Source organism: Achroia grisella, unplaced genomic scaffold (assembly GCF_030625045.1).
Source record: "Achroia grisella isolate CSIRO2021 unplaced genomic scaffold, CSIRO_AGI_Agris_v1 utg918, whole genome shotgun sequence".
NCBI classification, from domain to species: Eukaryota; Metazoa; Arthropoda; class Insecta; order Lepidoptera; family Pyralidae; genus Achroia; species Achroia grisella.
In genome coordinates, this window is record NW_026713067.1 from 2,145,414 (window position 1) to 2,164,309 (window position 18,896).

Here is an 18,896-nt window from a genome sequence, read left to right on the forward strand (position 1 = left end):
ACTATGGCTGCTTCAAAAACAAATAAGAAACGCAGAATCCAAAAGTCAATGGTATTAACTTCTACACCTGTTAAAAACGAAAAATTGAGAATAAAACTAAAATTTTATATTTAGATGTCAAGAAAAATGGAAAAGGAAAGAAAAATATGACAATGAGAGGAAAAACAGAAAAAAAAACATAATATTACGAAAAAAGTAAAAGAAATGTATTCATGCCTGGTCTGCACCGAAGAGTATATGGATCCACCTATAGAAGACTGGATCCAATGCTCAGACTGCCACTGTTGGGCACATGGAAACTGTACATTGTATGATGGACTTGGCAGTTATTTCTGCGACAACTGTCAGGAGTAACAACCTAATCCACTTTACCCAACTAGCTTTTTCGCTTTACCCGCCCGGTCGGGTAAAACGGATAACGGAAGAGGTTTTTAAGTTATTTTTTTCTACATGAAGATATTATATTTTGTTAATATTGCATGTTACGTTTGCAAAGGTTTCCTAAGTTAATTATTTCTGTGTTATTTTTTTGATTTTCCTTAACTTATCCGCGCTGCCCGGGCTTCCACTATTCGCCAATAGACGGCCAAGCAGTGTAGCGATAACTGAATATAAGTAAAACCGGTATAATTCTTGTTAAATTAAAATAAAATCTGTACTTACAAACTTATATATAAACAATAATAAAATCAGGATAATTCACACTGCGTCATCTAGTCCTAAGTTAAGCTAGCTAAAGCTTGTGTTATAGGTACTAGATAACTGATACAAATACATGGATATATATTTTTTTCGTAAATACATACATATTATACATAGAAAATACCCAGACTGAGGACCCGCGACCATCGCAATTAAGGCGTTATGCTAAACCGCTGGACTACCGAGGCCTTCACATAATGTTAATATTAGTAAGATAGTATTTTCGCCTACCTTTCACAGATGCGGGTGTGATGAATGCGTGAAATCTTCGCAGGAGGATTCTCTCCGTCATTCACAGGCCCGTATCAACGCGTACAGAGCGCTTACATCTCCGTCACTGATAGCGTTATCATCAGCTGATCCGCTCCTGACTGCTTTCCAGCTATCGTGGGAGCTGGGTCGGTTGAGTCGAATGGAGACTGAGTTTAGAGTTGAATATAAGGTAAGGATGCATGCTAGTCTCGTATCAATATGAAATATTTTTACTAATATGTTATTACAAGCCGTGCCCGCGATTTCGTCCGCGTGAAATAGTGCCCTGGACCAAATAAGGAAAAATATTAAACCCAAAACAGCCAAAGAAAAAAGATCCATCTTTTCAGCTTGAAAAATGACGAATTTCCATATAAAATTTCATTTTACTTTTCTTTTTTTAAGAGTAACATTTTTACAAATTTTAAATGTCATACTTATTTATATTAAATCAACAGCCTAAAAATAAGTTTCAAGCTTCCAGCTTTAAAAAAGACGAATTTTCATACAAAATTTCATCCCCTATTTTACTTTACTACCTGAAGAGTAAATGTTTTACAAATTTTAAACGTCATACTTATTTATATTTGATCAACAGCCTAAAAATAAGTTTCAAGCTCCTAGCTTTAAAAATAATAATACTTTCGTACAACGTTTCATCTCGAAATCGAGTTTTACCGATAGTAATCGTAATAGTAATAGCGCTTTCATCATTTTCAAGGCACTGAGACAACAATGTCAAGAATTTGCTACCTCACTGTTGGACCATACCCGAACCTCTAAGGAGTTGGAGATCATGCTCAACTACAACCCTTGGGACCTCGACAGCTGGGAACCTGGTGAAAGACAAACATTAGGAAGGCTCAAATTAGCTATTAAATATAAACAAAAAATGGTATGTTTAAATTTTATTATAATTTTAAGTAAATACTACTTATACATATACAATTTATTCATCGTCAAGACCCTAGAGTTTGTGTAATGGGTACTAGACAACTGAAATAATAATAATAATAATAATAATCTCAGGACAATTCACACAGCGCCATCTAGACCCAAGTTAAGCTAGCTAAAGCTTGTGTTATGGGTACTAGATAACTGATACAAATACATAGATTTTTTTTTTTTTTTAAATACATACATATTATATATAGAAAACACCCAGACCGATACAAACAATCATACTCATGAATACAAATGTTTGTGCCGTGCGAGGAATCGAACCCGCGACCATCGGTCGTAAAGCGGTGTACTAGACCGCTGGACCACCGAGGTCGTCAATGTTTGAAAATGTTTATATACATTTTTTTGTTAACTACATTCATAACAAATATAGAAATAACCAGACCGAAATAAACGATCATACTTATAAGTACAAATAACTGGTTTGATTAATCGCATAATTCAAATTATGCGATGAATCAAACCAGACCACCAGAATTAAGACGGTGTGCTTAACTAACCGCTATATTATTCATTATTAACCGCTCCACAACCGAGGCTATCATTAATAAATTATTAATGAAAACGAGTATATTTTATTATTTTCATGTATTTCCTTATTAGTCCATAAACAATTTCATACAATATACGATACCTATCAACAGATGATTCAGCCGATTTATCTTTAAATAAATCCTAATCCACTTTAAATAATTATTAATGGAAGAGTAGTACAGATTGTCTATTGGGTAATCATATCGATTGGTTTAGATAGAACTTTCAACGTATAGGGTTTATCTATATCCCTATGCACCCAATTCTCCATTGAGAATCCGAGAATCCACAACTAACTCGCCCGTAACATCATTACTCCTGATTCCAGTTGCTTTCAAGGGCAATAACTTTACATAAGACTGCGCTTAACTTTTATATACATATACTAGTCGCGGTTGAGTATAAAATATTACGACTTCTTTGTAGACATATTGTTCTTTTGAATAAGTGTAGTATACTAGCAAATGCACGCGATTTCGTGTGCTTACTATTTGAACTTTGAGTAATCTAATACATTTATTTAAATTAGTTTTGTATGTTATACATAACTCATTATTTTGTAAGGAGTTTTAAATATCTTAGTTTTTAAATGATCAAAGTAACGAAGGGTATGTTACGCGGAGAAGTTCTCGCTACTTAGTCACGTCTTGAAGAAAGTATTTAGCATGAACGTGGATGGATGGTAATGGAGAGGACAACTGAAAAAAAGATGGATGGATTACGCGCAATGATATTTATATAAAAGGAGAGTAATCTCAGATCTGATGCCCGATAGGGAATAAGAAGATAGTAGAAGAAAATGATAAGTATGTCATGTATGTATGCAAGGCCCCTAAGTAATGGGATGGAAATAAGGGCAATGAGTTTCTAGATTTTTAATTACCTCTTCAAATTCATTATCATTAACAAAGAATGTTGTTTGATGCATGCATCGTTCTTGCTAATGTGTATTTATTTAAAACAACATCTATTCAAAAGAGCAACACGCAAGTTTCTTGCTCATTCTTCTTGTGATGAGTCGGCATTCCGAATGAGTGGTAGAATACAAAAATTGACTATTCAAAAGTGCTTTATAAAGTTTATTATTCAAGATTATTTATATGTTGATGATATTGGAATAATTAATCAGAAATTAATTATTCATTTTGCAGTTTGTATCGCATCCAAATGTTCAACAGTTATTAGGAGCAATATGGTATGAAGGTTTGCCTGGTTTCAAAAGAAAAAACATCATAGGACAATGTGTACAGGTAAACACTTTCATTTTTTTAATCATATCATCTTATTGCTCAGCAATGGCAACGTGTGAGTGCCATTACGGGCAAACATGATAATATGATGTCCATAGTGCTATTCATGTATATAAGTAATAGTATCCGCTTACTATCAAGTATGCCGTCAGCTTGTTTACCATTCCTATTACATAAAAAAACTGTACTAGAATATATAACTAAACAACTATAGAAGTTTAAACATAAATCAATTTCAGAATACACACATTAATAATAATAACTCAGGACAATTATCTCACCACCATCTAGTCCTAAACTAAACAGAGCCTATGTTATAGGTATTAGATAACTGTTAAACATTACAAGATGTTTATGCGAAATAACAGTTCGTATTTCTCAAATAATATGTCTAAAATAATTATAAACAATGTAATATTATCTGTTATAACAGCACTTAATATTCTAGAGTTCTCTGTTGTTTATGATGCTTTTAGGTAGCAAAATTAGGAGTAATGTTTCCAGTATACTGCACCATATATATGCTAGCTCCGAACTCCGAGTATGGCAGATTCATGAAGAAACCATTCGTCAAATTTATCTGCCACAGTTCTTCTTATATGCTGTTCCTTGGTAAGTTTGAAAATTGTTTTGTATGATTACATAATTCTCAGTTTTCTACTACTCTCTTACTTCAGATTACTACTACTACTAGTTCAAATTCAAATTCAAAATATCTTTATTCATGTAGGTTTATTACTGACTCTTATGATATATCAAATCTACCGACAGTTCGGAATTATTTCGAGATGAGAAGAACTGACAAAGATATCACTACTCAACTAGATACTACAGATCACTTTTTACTTCGTTGTAACAGAAGGTTCAGGAACATTATATTTACACACACACACTTCAAGGTGTGTGTGTGTAAATATCGTGACACGAATGTAAGTTATAATGTGACCATTTTAAAATCTAATATAATATATCTATAACAATCAAACACACAAATTTATACGTTTGACGAAAAACTTTAAAACAATTCCATATTTAATAAAATAGCAAAATATGTGAGGGTTCTCAGCTATGACAAAGACGAAGGGAGGCGTCACAAAGTTTGAAATTGATGTGACATAAGGTTTGTTTGGCCCCTAAGAAGTCTATACATAATAATATAATAAAAATATAACGGATCGCTATCCGCACACAGTTATAATGGATAAACTTAAAATATACTATGTCAGAGGGAAGCGGAATGATAGACTAATAACATAGCAGTGTACCATATTCTTCTTCTCGTCGTCGCTACCACAAAGAACCAAGGTTTATAACCAGTGCGTCCTACCCGTTATGACTTACGGTGCCGAAACGTGGACACTGACGATACGACTGGTCCACCAACTCAAAGTCGCTCAACAAGCTATGGAAAGAGCTATGCTTGGAGTTTCTCTGAGGGATAAAATCCGAAACGAAGTGATTCGCCAGAGGTCACCGACATAGCTCTTCGCATCTGTAAGTTGAAGTGGCAGTGGGTTGGTCATATCTGTCGCAGAACCGATGCTCGCTGGAGTAGGCGTGTTCTAGAGTGGAAACCGCGAATTGGCAAACGTAGTGTAGGACGCCCCGCAGCTAGGTGGAGGAGAACTGGATGAGAAGGGCTGAAGATAGTGCCCAGTGGCGTGCCTTGGGAGAGGCTTATGTCTAGCAGTGGACTGCAGTGGACTGATGATGACGATGATGATGATGTACCATATTAGGTTGACCTCCACGCGGTTCTCCCTGGGAACCATCGTGATTCCAAAGGCTAACTGACCTAACCTCATACTCATATTATCATCCTCCACTGGAGCCCCACCAGCGTAAACCGTTAGCGCAGGGGAGTACTCCGTAGTTTACATAGTTGTTCCGGAGTTTACTTTTCTCATAACAAAATCTCTGTCTTTGTATTGTAGCTACCTATACCTATATATATAGATTGCATGTCATTATAGGGACTCCGGTAATGAACGCCCTCAGCGAAGTGGAGCCATTGTACTCTGTTTAGCAAGATCGCGAGATCGAGCGTGCACCATAACTTGTTTTTTGTTTTAATCTTTAATTCAAGGAGTGGGTAATATTAGAAATTGTGTTTTCCAAAGGATTTGCTGAACAAAAGAGTATTGATCATTTACCAATTACGGTTTAAGATACTTGTATAACATGATCCAAGTATGACGATGCAATATGATACGAGCAACACACAAGTTTCATACTCCTTCTTGTGATGAGTCTGCGTTCCGAATGAGTGGTAGAATAAAAAAAATGTGACTATTCAAAAGTGCTTTTATTAATTTTATCTAAATAACGATTATTTCTATATCTATTTTTACTATTTGAACTGATTTAAAGTTTACATTTCAGCCTTATTATCACTGGCTTCCCAAAGAGCAGAATATTTGATATTGGAGTGGTCAGGCATACGGTGGTTGCAGCAGCTGGTGGAGTATTGGAAGGAACACGAGCGAGGTTCTCTGCCGGGGCCTATCGAGTTCACAGTCATCATCTACATAGCAAGTAAAATTTTGTTTATTTATTTTATGCAATTGGAATGGTAAAGTTGCTGACGGTCCACACGGAAAACGATAACTGTCGCTTAAATTCATGAACTAGCAAACCGCCCCGGCTTCACACGCGCCCAATATTCGTCACTTTTTTGTAAGGCTGGTAGTTTAGTGTGTGTGAAAGTATTTTCTTTTATAAAAACTAAGATACCTTCTAAAGTGTTCGTTGAAATCAAATGTGGGTCGCAAACATGTTCGTCATTTAAGGGACATAAAAAAATCTAAATTAAAAAAAGACATTACTCAACAAAACGCAACGATTGTAAAGACTTGTAAATTGTTTTATGAAAGTTTAATGTATTTATAGCGATTTACTTCACGTCGCCACTTTCGTCCCTTCAGAACAAATTGAAATAATTTAAGCACCCGACAAACAGAACTTCGATTTGCCTTTTTTTTTATAACAACGGTTACATTATGTAACAGATTAAACAGAATCTGACATTTTGTTATAATACAAATTTTGTTCCATAAAACGAAGACATCAATTCGTACGAAAGTAGGTACCTGTATGTAGTCGTAATATATAAATTAACAAATACATTTTAAATTTAAGTGATAGTTTCGATTGTCTAGCGATTCCGATGGTCGCGGGTTCGATTCCTCGTACGGTGCAAACATTTGTATTCATGAGTGTGATTGTTTGTATCGGTCTGGGTGCTATCTATGTATATTATGTATGTATTTACAAAAAAATAAGTATCTATCAGTTGTCTAGTACCCATAATACAAGGTCTGCTTACCGTGGAACTAGATGGCGCTTTGTTAATTGTCCAGGGTAATTTATTATTATTAAAGTAATAGTGCTTGCAGCTTCGTACGCAATTAAACGTAAAACAAAATCGTAGTGGAATTAAACAAAATAATATAAAATCATTAAATAGTGAAATGAACTTCCGCAAAGTAACACCTAATTTGATTATGTATACTTAATCATCACATCGAGCATTCGTCTTCCACTACTGAACATAAATTTCATTTTATAGACAGCAGTAATGATCCGCCTGGAGCCACCTGCACTGCATATTTGCAACATATTTAGGATCACGTATCTACATTTCTACGCACTGCTATCTACTTGAATTGTATATAATTTTTGGCGGCCTCAGTGCCCTAACGGTAACGGTTTAGCGCACTGCTTTATTTTCGGTGCTCGAAGGTTCGATTCCTCGCACGATGTAAACATTTGTATTCATGAATATGATTGTTTATATCGCTCTGGATGTTTTCTATATATATTATGTAAAATAATATATATATATATTTATATCAGTAGTCTAGTACACAACACAAGCTCTGCTTACCGTGGAACTAGATAGCGCTGTGTTGAATGTCCAGGACTATTTATTTATATATGTAATTGAAATTTTAAACCAGTTGACTACCCAAAGCTAACCGTCATTCGTTAGCGGAGGCGGATGAACTATTCCATTATCATCCATAAAAAAAAACATACCTCTTCAGAATACCGGCAATAATCATATACCATAAGGTATGCTTTATATCCAAAAATGAAAGAATATACATATGTATATTGGATATTCTTTCATTTTTACGTTCTTCCTCTTTCTTTACATTGGATTAAGCAAAAATCATTATATTAATACGTGAAAAAAAACTTTGTACCCCGTTTTACGAAAATTGCGCGGAGGTGGATAGAGAAGGAGTGCAGAATGCATTTTTTTTTAATTAGATATAAAAAATACACTATATCAATTAAAGAAAATATTACACACACTACCTCTCTTGTTTATTGTTAGTCTGTGGTGATATTGAGAAGAGAATAATATTGTTTGTCTTTATTATTATTTGTCTATAGTCTTACTGAATGTTAAATTAATTGTGGTGTGTGGAATTTAGACCACTAGGCGATCACTTTTTTCTAATTTATTAGATAATTTACAAACAAATAACTCTGTGTTCTCAAGACTATATGATGTATGTTTTAGCCACACTGCAGTGATCGAAGGAAAAGAGAAATTAAGGAACTCACCCAAATTGCACAAAATTATAGTTTTTAGATGAACTGTATCGGCGACTTGAAGCACTTGAGTTTTTTAATTACATTACACCACACTCGCGATAAAAATACAGTTTGTTTTAATATTTAAGGAGCTCCTTTTGTTTATTGATGCATGCGGTGGTTGTTTCACTCGTTAGATAGCGGCGAATAATCATGTCCATATTGTGCAGGGGAAGGGGGGCGGGGAAAAGCAGTGTGGCGGCTACTGCTTTTTTTTTTGCTTTTATGTTTTTAGAAGACGCGCAAACACTATGATCGTGTATTGTTTTTTTTTTCTTCTTCATTGTTATTATAAAACTTCGTTATTTAAAAAAAAACTAAAAGGTAATTCACAATTTAGTATTTTAATGTGTATCAATCCACGGACCTCTATAAGATAAGCACAAAATGTATGGAGAGTCGGCGTGATTTATTCACTGAATTTTTATTAAATCATATATGCTATTTTAGGTTTGATCTGGGCTGAAATTAGAGCACTATGGACTGGAGGTCTTATGGAGTATATAAGCGATCTTTGGAACATTGTAGACTTCATAACGAATATGTTCTACATAGCTTGGATTAGCTTACGTATATCCTCTTGGTATATTGTCCAGGTAAGGCGCCTAATTAATATTTTCTAAAGACTATAAAGTATGTATGTAAGCAGTCATCTACCATCAACCTTCGCTCCTAAGAATATCCTTCAATTCTTGTCCCTGACGGGTAGGTAGCGAGATCTGAAAAAGGGCGAGCACAGTAGATCTATGTAGGTCGCAGTGCTACAGATGCTACAAACACATGACATATATATAAATGTAGTATATAATTATATTTAATTTAATAAAACCAAACTACCTTCGAGTATCTCTGCACTTCCTAAGGCTGGCAGGTAGATAATTATTAGCATTAAGAGCGCCTTTTTTTATATTACGATGGTGGCAATCAAACATATGGCCCATCTGATGGTATATGGTTACCGTAGCTATACAGTAGCTGCCTATTATATAAAATTCGAAATAAATAAAAAAAAAATTCATTGCAGCGGGACTTTAAAAGTGGGATGGACCCATGGTACCCTAGAGAAAGGTGGGACTCCTACGACCCCATGTTACTATCTGAAGGGGCTTTTGCAGCGGGTATGATTTTTTCATTCCTCAAACTGGTGCATATATTCTCCATCAATCCATACTTGGGACCGTTGCAAGTGTCCCTGGGGCGAATGATACTGGATATATTGAAGTTCTTCTTCGTATATATGTTGGTGCTGTTTGCCTTTGGATGTGGTAAGAATAAATAGCATAGAATAGAATAGATAATAATTTATTCAAATAAACTTAATCTAAGCACTTTTGAATAGTCATAGTTATCATACTTTTAATCTACAGCTCATTCGCAAAGCTGTCTCATCACAACAAGAACAAGCAAGAAACTTACGTGTTGCTCTTTTAAATAATCATTTTAATTTTACATTTCCAATTCGAAACGTGCGAATACAAGCCACCAAATAGGACTAATATATTAGGGTCAGTTAAGTAGACAATAGGATTATAACAGTCGTAGTGATTAGAGCAGGTCAGTCCCTACAAGTAGCACTCGTTCTCGAGTATGACGTATGAGCCAGCCATTAATATATGTAATATGGACTCTATACTCCGCATTTAACCTCTCATCTGGGCCGTTATGCGTGTAGAGCAGAGACTACTACGGTAACCAACGAAGCTCTTCAAGAAAAAATAATAATCAATCGCCGAATGTATGTAATCGCGTCTCTTAGGTACGACTACACCTTTATTCAAGTATTTAGTTCTTTTATTTTTTTTTTAAATTTTAGTACCTATGTAATAAAATGTCTAAAAATCAAAGTGCAAAACAAAATTATTGGAATACAGCATTATAATAATTATAAAGTCTAATAATCAATTTGTTAATAAAATGTTTTTATCAAAAACAATTAACAGTTGAACAGAATAGGAAGATTTTAAATTAAATACAAGTGACGTAAAAATGAGGAAGTTTAATAAAAATCTTTTAATTTACAAAATTGGGCAATTAACTTTCGTGAGGTATCAGAAAGTTATAACAATTCAATTCGATAATAATTAATAAAAATGGAATGAGGATAACTGAAAGAAATGTATACATGTATACATGCTAGCTGTGCCCGCGACTTCGTCCGCGTGGAATAGACGATCAATGAGGAATTTCTATTTCATCCTCTATTTTATTTTACCCTCTTAAGGGTAAAATTGAAATAAACTTTGAATGGCATATTTACATTTAATTTAATCAACAATCTAAAAAATAAATTTCAAGCTTTAAAATGACTATACTTCCATACAACCTTTCGTCTCCCCTTTCAACGCTTTACAACCTCTTTTTTTCATTTTAAAAATAGTCTATGTCCTTTCTCAGGGTCTAGACTATCTGTATACTAAATTTCATTTGAATCGGTTCAGTGGTTTGGGCATGAAAACGGGACAGACAGACAGAGTTATTTTCGCATTTATGATATTAGTAAGGATATATATATCGATTAGTTATGATAAATATATAAATAGATGTGCCGGCGACTTCGTCCGCCTGGAATAGATGACGAATGCTGAATTTCAATTTGCCTTCATCACAGCATCAAGAATTGATAATATCTCTAACTGTTCTATCTAGCAAACGAGTTGTAAAGGGATATCATTTTATTTTGTAGGTTTAAATCAACTAATGTGGTATTATGCTGAGTTGGAGAAGAATAAATGCTACCATGCACCAAATGGGCTGCCAGACTTTGATAACCAAGAGCGAGCTTGCACCATATGGAGAAGATATGCCAAGTAATTCTCTAAAAAATATAATAATATTTATTTATTTCATCAGTGTACAGTTTGATGCAGTCCTGACTCCCAAACTAGCGTGAGTTGTGTATCAGGAGTCAGTAATAATAATAATAACAAAAATAATAATACAGCCTTTCTTACATAATACTTATCATAATCCTATTTAATTACTTGACACTGGTACTTGAAAATAGTCTATGTGTCCAGCATAGGCGTCCTCTAGAGTTCGCCATCGAGTGCGATTCTACGCTTTCCTTTTCTACGTATGTCCCGCTATTTTTTTAATATCATCTTCCCATCTACGACACTGTCTCCCTTTCCTTCTTTTGTATTGTCTCCGGCACCAGTCAATTCTCTAAATATCTATCTATAACTAGCTGACTCGATATTATTTTTTATTTATTTATTGTACAATACAGTGTTACACTTATCCTTATGATATAAAGTGAAACTCTACTCCCTAAATAGGAAAAGTCCTGTACTTCAGTATAAGCCTACAACACTACCGTAACATAGAAAATGTAGTATATGGTAAATGGTTGACCCGTACTAATTAATTTAATTTAAACATATATCTCTATCATATATGAACTGTCAGATGCGCGAATCTTAAATAGTTATAGGTTTTCAATGTAATGTTATAATTATGGCATTTTTTTATTATGATTAAGATTAATATGCTATCTTTTTACTTGCAAGTTGTTTTAAATAATTGCGTAGCTAAGGGAAATAGGGATTCATATCATATATACATATATAGAAATATAGTTAATAATAACCCAGGACAATTCAAGACACCATAGCCACATCAAGTCCTAAACTTACCAGAGCTAATACTATAGGTACTAAAAAACTTATAGAATACATATTTATTGTACAGTCACAATGTACATTGTATATCCTATACAGGAAACACTTGTATAAAGGAAACACTCAGACTTAGCTTTATTAACAAACAATTAATATTTACATAATTGTTAAACTTTTATTTACTTTTATCGTTACAATTATTATTTGGCGTTGTAAATATTTACGTTACGTAAAATTTAAAATTACTCAGTTTACCCGTTTGGCGGTTATATTTTTATAATTATGTATTATTCATTAATATAGAATAATAGTAAAAATTTTATTGTGTGATTGGTACCTAATATAAATGAATCATCAATCTAACAAACATACTTGTGAAAATAAATGTTTGTATGGTCCGAGAATAAACTCGCAACCATTGCAAGAAGGTGCTTTGCTGGGCATAGTATATTTTTTATGTAAAATTAAAAAAATATGCGATCTTACCACTTTTTATTTATTTTTCACGAGATGCTGACATTTCGGCAGTGTTACAACCGTCATGATCACGGGTAAACTCAGTTTAAGTTTCTTAATTTTACGTATAAATATTCATCACGCCAAATTTAAATAGAGAAATAATCTTTTTTAGTATAAACTCAGATTCATCACAAGAAGAATGAGAAAGAAACTTGTGTGTTGCTCTTTTGAATCAATGTTTTTTTTTAAATTACTAATTACATAATAAGTAATTAAAAGGCATGCGATAAGCAACATAGAAACCGCTATGCACTCATTCTTAGTGCAGTCAGACATATCAGATAAAAAAGTATATTTAATATTTGTTGTTGAAATTTTCAGCTTATTCGAAACATCCCAATCCTTATTCTGGGCTTCATTCGGCCTTGTCGACTTGACAACTTTTGAGCTGACGGGCATCAAGAGTTTCACCAGATTCTGGGCGCTGCTCACATTTGGGTCCTACTCGGTTATCAATATAATTGTATTACTGAACATGCTCATCGCCATGATGTCCAATTCGTACCAAATTATTTCCGTAAGTACATCACGATCAAATATATTTATATATAGTCATAACGTCATACTCTGCTATTACTGAAACTGTAAACCGGTTTAGCACACAGCCTTACTTCCAATGGTCGCAGGTTCGATTCCTCGCAGGGCACAAACATTTGTATTCATGAGTATGATTGTTTGTGTCGGTTTGGGTGTTTTCAATGTATAGTATGTATATATTTACAAAAAAAATCTATGTATTTGTATCAGTTATCTAGTATCCATAACACAAGCTTTAGCTAGCTTAACTTGGGTCTAGTTGGCGCTGTGTGAATTGTCCTGAGATTATTATTATTATACATTAAAAACACCCAAACTGATACAAACAATCATACTCATGAATACAAATGTTTGTGCCGTGCGAGGAATCGAACCCGCGACCATCGGTCGTAAGTCGTACAGCGGTGTACTAGATCGCTAGATCACCGAGGTCGTCAAATCCGTATATTATGTATGTATTTACAAATTTAAGTATTTATATCAGTTGTCTTATTACCCATAACACAGTCTGTGCTTACTGTGGAATAATATGGCGCTGTGTTAATTGTCCAGGGTTATTATTATATTAATACTAGCCTACCCACACAACTTCGTCTGCATCACATATATATTTCGCCCAATTTATATAATATTTATTTAAATTATAGCCTATATGTTATTCTAATGTATAAGCTATATTATTCTAATGTTTCATCAAAATCCGTTCAGTATTTTTAAACCTCTAATTTTGACTCTACTTGGATTTTGACGATGTTTATTTGTATTATATAGGAACGGGCAGACATGGAGTGGAAGTTCGCTCGCAGTAACCTCTGGATGTCGTACTTCGAGGATGGCGACACGGTACCGCCACCGTTCAACATAATTGCCACTCCTAAACACATTGTTGGCTGGATCAAACGTTGCTGCAGTGACGTCAACCGAGGATCTATTTTAGTAATTATGACCTTTTTTGTATTCAAGGATAGCGTAGTGGTTTAGTGAGAACCTTCGAACGTCTCACTTGAACAGAGTTTCCATTGTTCTAGTAAATAACGAAGAATTACAGATAAACAAAAATATATTCCTAATCAAGATAAGATTATATAAAACGTTTATTACAATAATAGATACATTACACGGATACATGAATACGAAGACAGACAAAATGACAATACACACTCACTTTTAAAATATTCAAACATAAACATAACGTCTGCCAGTCTAGTCATTGCAAACCTCTTCTAACATTTAGCACGCCTCACTTTCTGATGGTCTCTGTTTATTTCCACGCAGAGATGCAATACCACGGCTGCCAATCTGTACTGTTAGTAGGTTATCGTATTCGTTGCAAAGCCTATTAGTGACTGAACCATTACTTGATGACCATAACGAGGGTGCATGTCAATAATTGTTTGTCAATATATTCATTTAATGTTAGAATAGAATAGAATAGAAAATCATTTATTCAAATAAACTTACATTGAAGCACTTTTGAATAGTCATAACATATTTTTTTTTTAATCTACCACTCATTCGGAATGCTGTCTCATCACAAGAAGAACAAGCAAGAAACTTGTGTGATGCTCTTTTAAATAATTTATTCTTACTTACAATTTAAGTTTAAGTGTGTGAATACAAACCACCGATTAGCACTAATTCAATGAAATAATAAAATAGAAAAAACATTCAATATACAACAACTGGTTAAACAATTAATAAGAGAAAATAAGTCATAGTGATTAGAGCAGACCAGTCCTAAGTCTCGGATGTTAGTGATAGTTAGACATAGACACCTATATAACTATACATTGTAAATAAACCAGCTTATAAAAAATAGAAATTCAACTGAGCTTCTTGCCAGTTCTTCTCATTTGAATCTGTATACTGAACTGGACGGTAGGGAAAAAAATATAATATAAAAATTTTGACGTTCATAAGCGACAAAAATTTCCTACATGAATATATGATTTTTGAAATTGAATTTGAATTTACAGCTTCGAGTTCCAGTGCAGTTAGAAAAAATATAACTTTTATAGAAAACATCCAGTAGTCTTTGACTAACATTATTTATATTTTAACAATATTTTATTAGCCTTTAATGTTATTTTCAAACTAATATCTAACTACCTAACGTTGACTACCAATGAAAGTAACCAAATCTATAGTTTTTTTTTATATGGGAGAGACTCAATATTAAAGTACCTACAATCAATAGAAAGAAAGAAACCCATTTATTGTCAACCACTATTAACACGCATACATATCTATATGTATGCCTATACAATATACATATACATACACATACATACATATGTAAAACAATTACTAAAAAACATATACTATAATAATTTATGTACAAATACACGTATAATATTTATTTACATGGTTGGCAACATGGCCGAAAATCAGCATTTGCCAACAGCTGTCTCGGCGACGATTTCTGTGGCTGCCATAAGTGACATAACGTACGACTCTATGACTCTATTCCTTTGCCCTTAGTGATAGATAGTAGTGAGTAATATCATTTTTAACGGAAACATAAAAGAAACAGTATCAACTTAATTGGCTATTGTTTTTTTTTTTTTTTTATTGGGTTGTTTGGGCTATTGTCAGATGTGTAGCACCTGTAGCACTGCGACCTACATAGATCTATTGTGCTCGCCCTTTTCAGAGTTCGCTACCTAGACCCGTCAGGGACAAGAATTGAAGGATATTCTTAGGAGCGATCGTTTTTATCTCCTCGGGAAAGAGTGTAAACTTTCCAAAGGAGATATTTCGTTTATGCATGAGTGGGCTACAACCACATAGGATGTGAAGCGGCGTTTCCTCTTCAGTTTGGCAGAATCTGCAGATACTAGTCGTGCATAGGCCTAGCTTAGCCATATGCTTGTTCAATTTGCAGTGTCCTGTGAGGGCCCTAGTCATCATGCATATGTTGTTTTTACTCAATAGCAGTAATCGATTGGAGTATTTGGTCGAGAAGCCCGATATAAGGTCTTTTGAATGTATTAATCCTGGCATTTCTTGCCAGTGATTCAGTGCTTCTCGTTTGGTTATTAATTTGAGATGTCCCAGTTTTAGGCAACGAGGCACACCACAGAAGGGTTCGGGGCCCAGTTGGACGGTTTTTGCCCCTAACTTTGCCAGATGGTCGGCATTCTCATTGCCTTCAATATTTGAATGCCCGGGGACCCATCTCAGAATAATATTATTTCTGCTTCCTACTTCATTTAGTAGCAGGATACAGTTTCTAATAAGTTTAGAACGGATTTCGTACGAGTTAAGTGCTAGTAGAGCAGCTTGACTGTCCGAATAAATGGCTATTGTTTGCTCCAATCGGATTTTGAATGCTTATCTAAATATAAATAGTGTTGTTATTCTCTTATATTTGGCGACCATTTTATACGTAGTTCGCACATTATGATATATAGTTGTCAATTTTTTTTTCTTTTGGGAATGATAACGTAATGGTGCACCCTCCTGTTTACGCTGGCGGGGCACCAGTGAAGGAATTTATAACATTGTCTAAGAGGAACCGCGAGATCGAACTAACATGGTACATTGCTAGCAATGGGGGTTACCTCCCAGTTGTCTATATTTATACAAAAGCATAATTGTGCGTATATGATTCGTAACAAACAAATAAACGATCTATCTATACAGAAAGTAGAGTATTACTACAATAATAATAATAATAAATGAAGCGGGCCATAACACCAAAGACATTTGGAGTACTATAAAAGACGTTGCAAAGAGTTATCAGATAGACCTTCAACTTTTACGTCATTTTTTGAGCGGCACACTTATTATTAATGTACTATCTTATCTATAATATATTAACCTTAAACGTAACACTGACACTAGTAACAGGTTAGTGACCTGTATGATATTATGTGTATGATATTATGTACGATAACATATATTTGGTGACCACTATTTATTATTTGTGGTTACAAAGTGGATAAAATGGTTTACATATCTTAGAAAAAATCTTCATTCATTTATTCATAATTTAAGAGCTACGCTCTTGTCGGTGGAGCTCTTTCATCACCTTGCCACTTTCCGCGATCTTTCATCATGCTCTTTAATTCTTGATACGACACGACTCCCATTTTGTCCTCAATTTGTTTGATGTAGCTATTCCTTGGTCTTCCCCTCCCCCTCTTTCCTTCTATTTTCCCCTCAATAATAATTTTAATGAGATCATCGTGCCGTATCAAGTGTCCTAACATTTTTCCTCGTCTATTTTCTATTGTGTTCAATATCTGCCTTTTTTCTTCTTAAAATCTTAGGTAATAATATTAGAAACTTATTACCAGTCGATCAATATAATCTCGATATAAAAATCCATGCGTCATAAAGCGTTATCATGTCACGAATCAAGGTCATACAATGAAATATTTATAGGTCCCCACTCCCTAAATGTAATGATTATCTGTGTCTTAATATTTCACGGCACCGGTGGTTTAGCGGTTTAGCACGCCGCCTTAGTTCCGATGGTCGCGGGTTCGATTCGACATTTGTATTCATGAGTATGATTACTTGTATTAGTCTGGATGTTTTCTATGTATAATTTGTATGTACTTAGATACCCATAAAACAGGCTCTACATAGCTTGGAACTTGATGGCTCTGTGTGAATTGTCTAAGGAAATTATTATTATTATATTACCAGATACGTCCGCAGTTTCACCTACGTGAAAATTATATGTATCAGATATATGAGCTATATTATTGTAAAGTTTTATTAAATTCCATTCCGTTTTCCCCTGAAAGAGTAAAACCACATTCTCGAACATCCGCATTTATAATATTAAGAAGATTAATCTGTATTTGTTTAATTTTCATGGTCTCAGTAGTTTAGCGCATTTGCACAGTATTATCAGTCAGCAGTATTATAAGAATTGGGCGTCGGGAGCAATAGTAATAAAACTCGTATGACGTCATTAATACATACGACTTACGTATTATTACTCTATCTTATTTTTTTTTTTATTTTGCTCTTTACTGCACCAATTAGAACAAAAAAAACAATTAATATAGAAAATATACATTGACTGATACAACAGGCGGTCTTATCGATAGAGAAATAAATATAAGAATAGGGTTAATACCCTCCCTGTTCTTTCGTCCATCACGTTGCTGGAATATTCTAGTTTAAATCTCGAATAACTCCCTACTAATATTATAAGGGATGACCAAAAAAACAACAGATGAATGGATCTTAATGGAATTCTTAACAAAAGTGAAATAGCATATGCTGATCGACACTATGTTGTCCCTAATTTAATTTAAACATAAATCTATATTTTTGTAATCATAACTCTAAAATAATGTTTTTTTCAATTTGAAATCCTGTACAGTAGTAGAGTTTAGTTTCATATCTCCCATTACAACATTATTGTAGACTAGTTTCACCAGAATGAAATTTGTACCCTACGTGTTATTCTGATGTATAAGCTATATCACTGTAAAATTTCAACATAATCCGTTCAGTAGTTGCTGCGTGAAAGAGTAAAACATCCATCCGTACTCACAAACATTTGCATTTATAGTATTATTAAGATATACCTTTTTCCTTTCTTTTAAATAAATTCAAAACATCTGTTAAATCTCATTTATTGAGCAAAGCCTATTACACACTAAACGATTACTTGAGTGACATACGTGCATAGCAATTAGCAATAGTAGTTCATGTACGAGATTAAGACAGATACCTACATAAGTAATTAAGATACCTACACAATGTAATTAAACTGACTTAAAAAAAGAAATTCAGTTGACTTTCTTACCAGTTCTTCTCAATTGAATCTGTATACTGAACTGGACGGTAGGGAAAAAAATTTAATGCAAAACATTTTATGTTCATAAGCGGCTAAAATGTCCTACATGAATTTCGATTTTTGATTTGATTTGATTTGATATATGGCCAT

At 33.9% G+C, this 18,896-nt stretch overlaps 1 protein-coding gene across 1 annotated transcript in view; it reads left to right on the forward strand.

Annotated features, from left to right (window-relative positions):
* Nucleotides 1-18,896, forward strand: part of LOC131854004 (transient receptor potential protein-like) — a 44,929-nt gene that overhangs the window by 15,603 nt on the left and 10,430 nt on the right. Inside the window, exons 6-15 of the mRNA XM_059205127.1 lie at nt 943-1,144; nt 1,676-1,849; nt 3,603-3,701; nt 4,178-4,313; nt 6,084-6,236; nt 8,757-8,902; nt 9,331-9,571; nt 10,990-11,113; nt 12,767-12,962; nt 13,754-13,918. Of these exons, the coding sequence (XP_059061110.1) occupies nt 943-1,144; nt 1,676-1,849; nt 3,603-3,701; nt 4,178-4,313; nt 6,084-6,236; nt 8,757-8,902; nt 9,331-9,571; nt 10,990-11,113; nt 12,767-12,962; nt 13,754-13,918 (1,636 nt within the window). The remainder of the gene's footprint in view (nt 1-942; nt 1,145-1,675; nt 1,850-3,602; nt 3,702-4,177; nt 4,314-6,083; nt 6,237-8,756; nt 8,903-9,330; nt 9,572-10,989; nt 11,114-12,766; nt 12,963-13,753; nt 13,919-18,896) is intronic.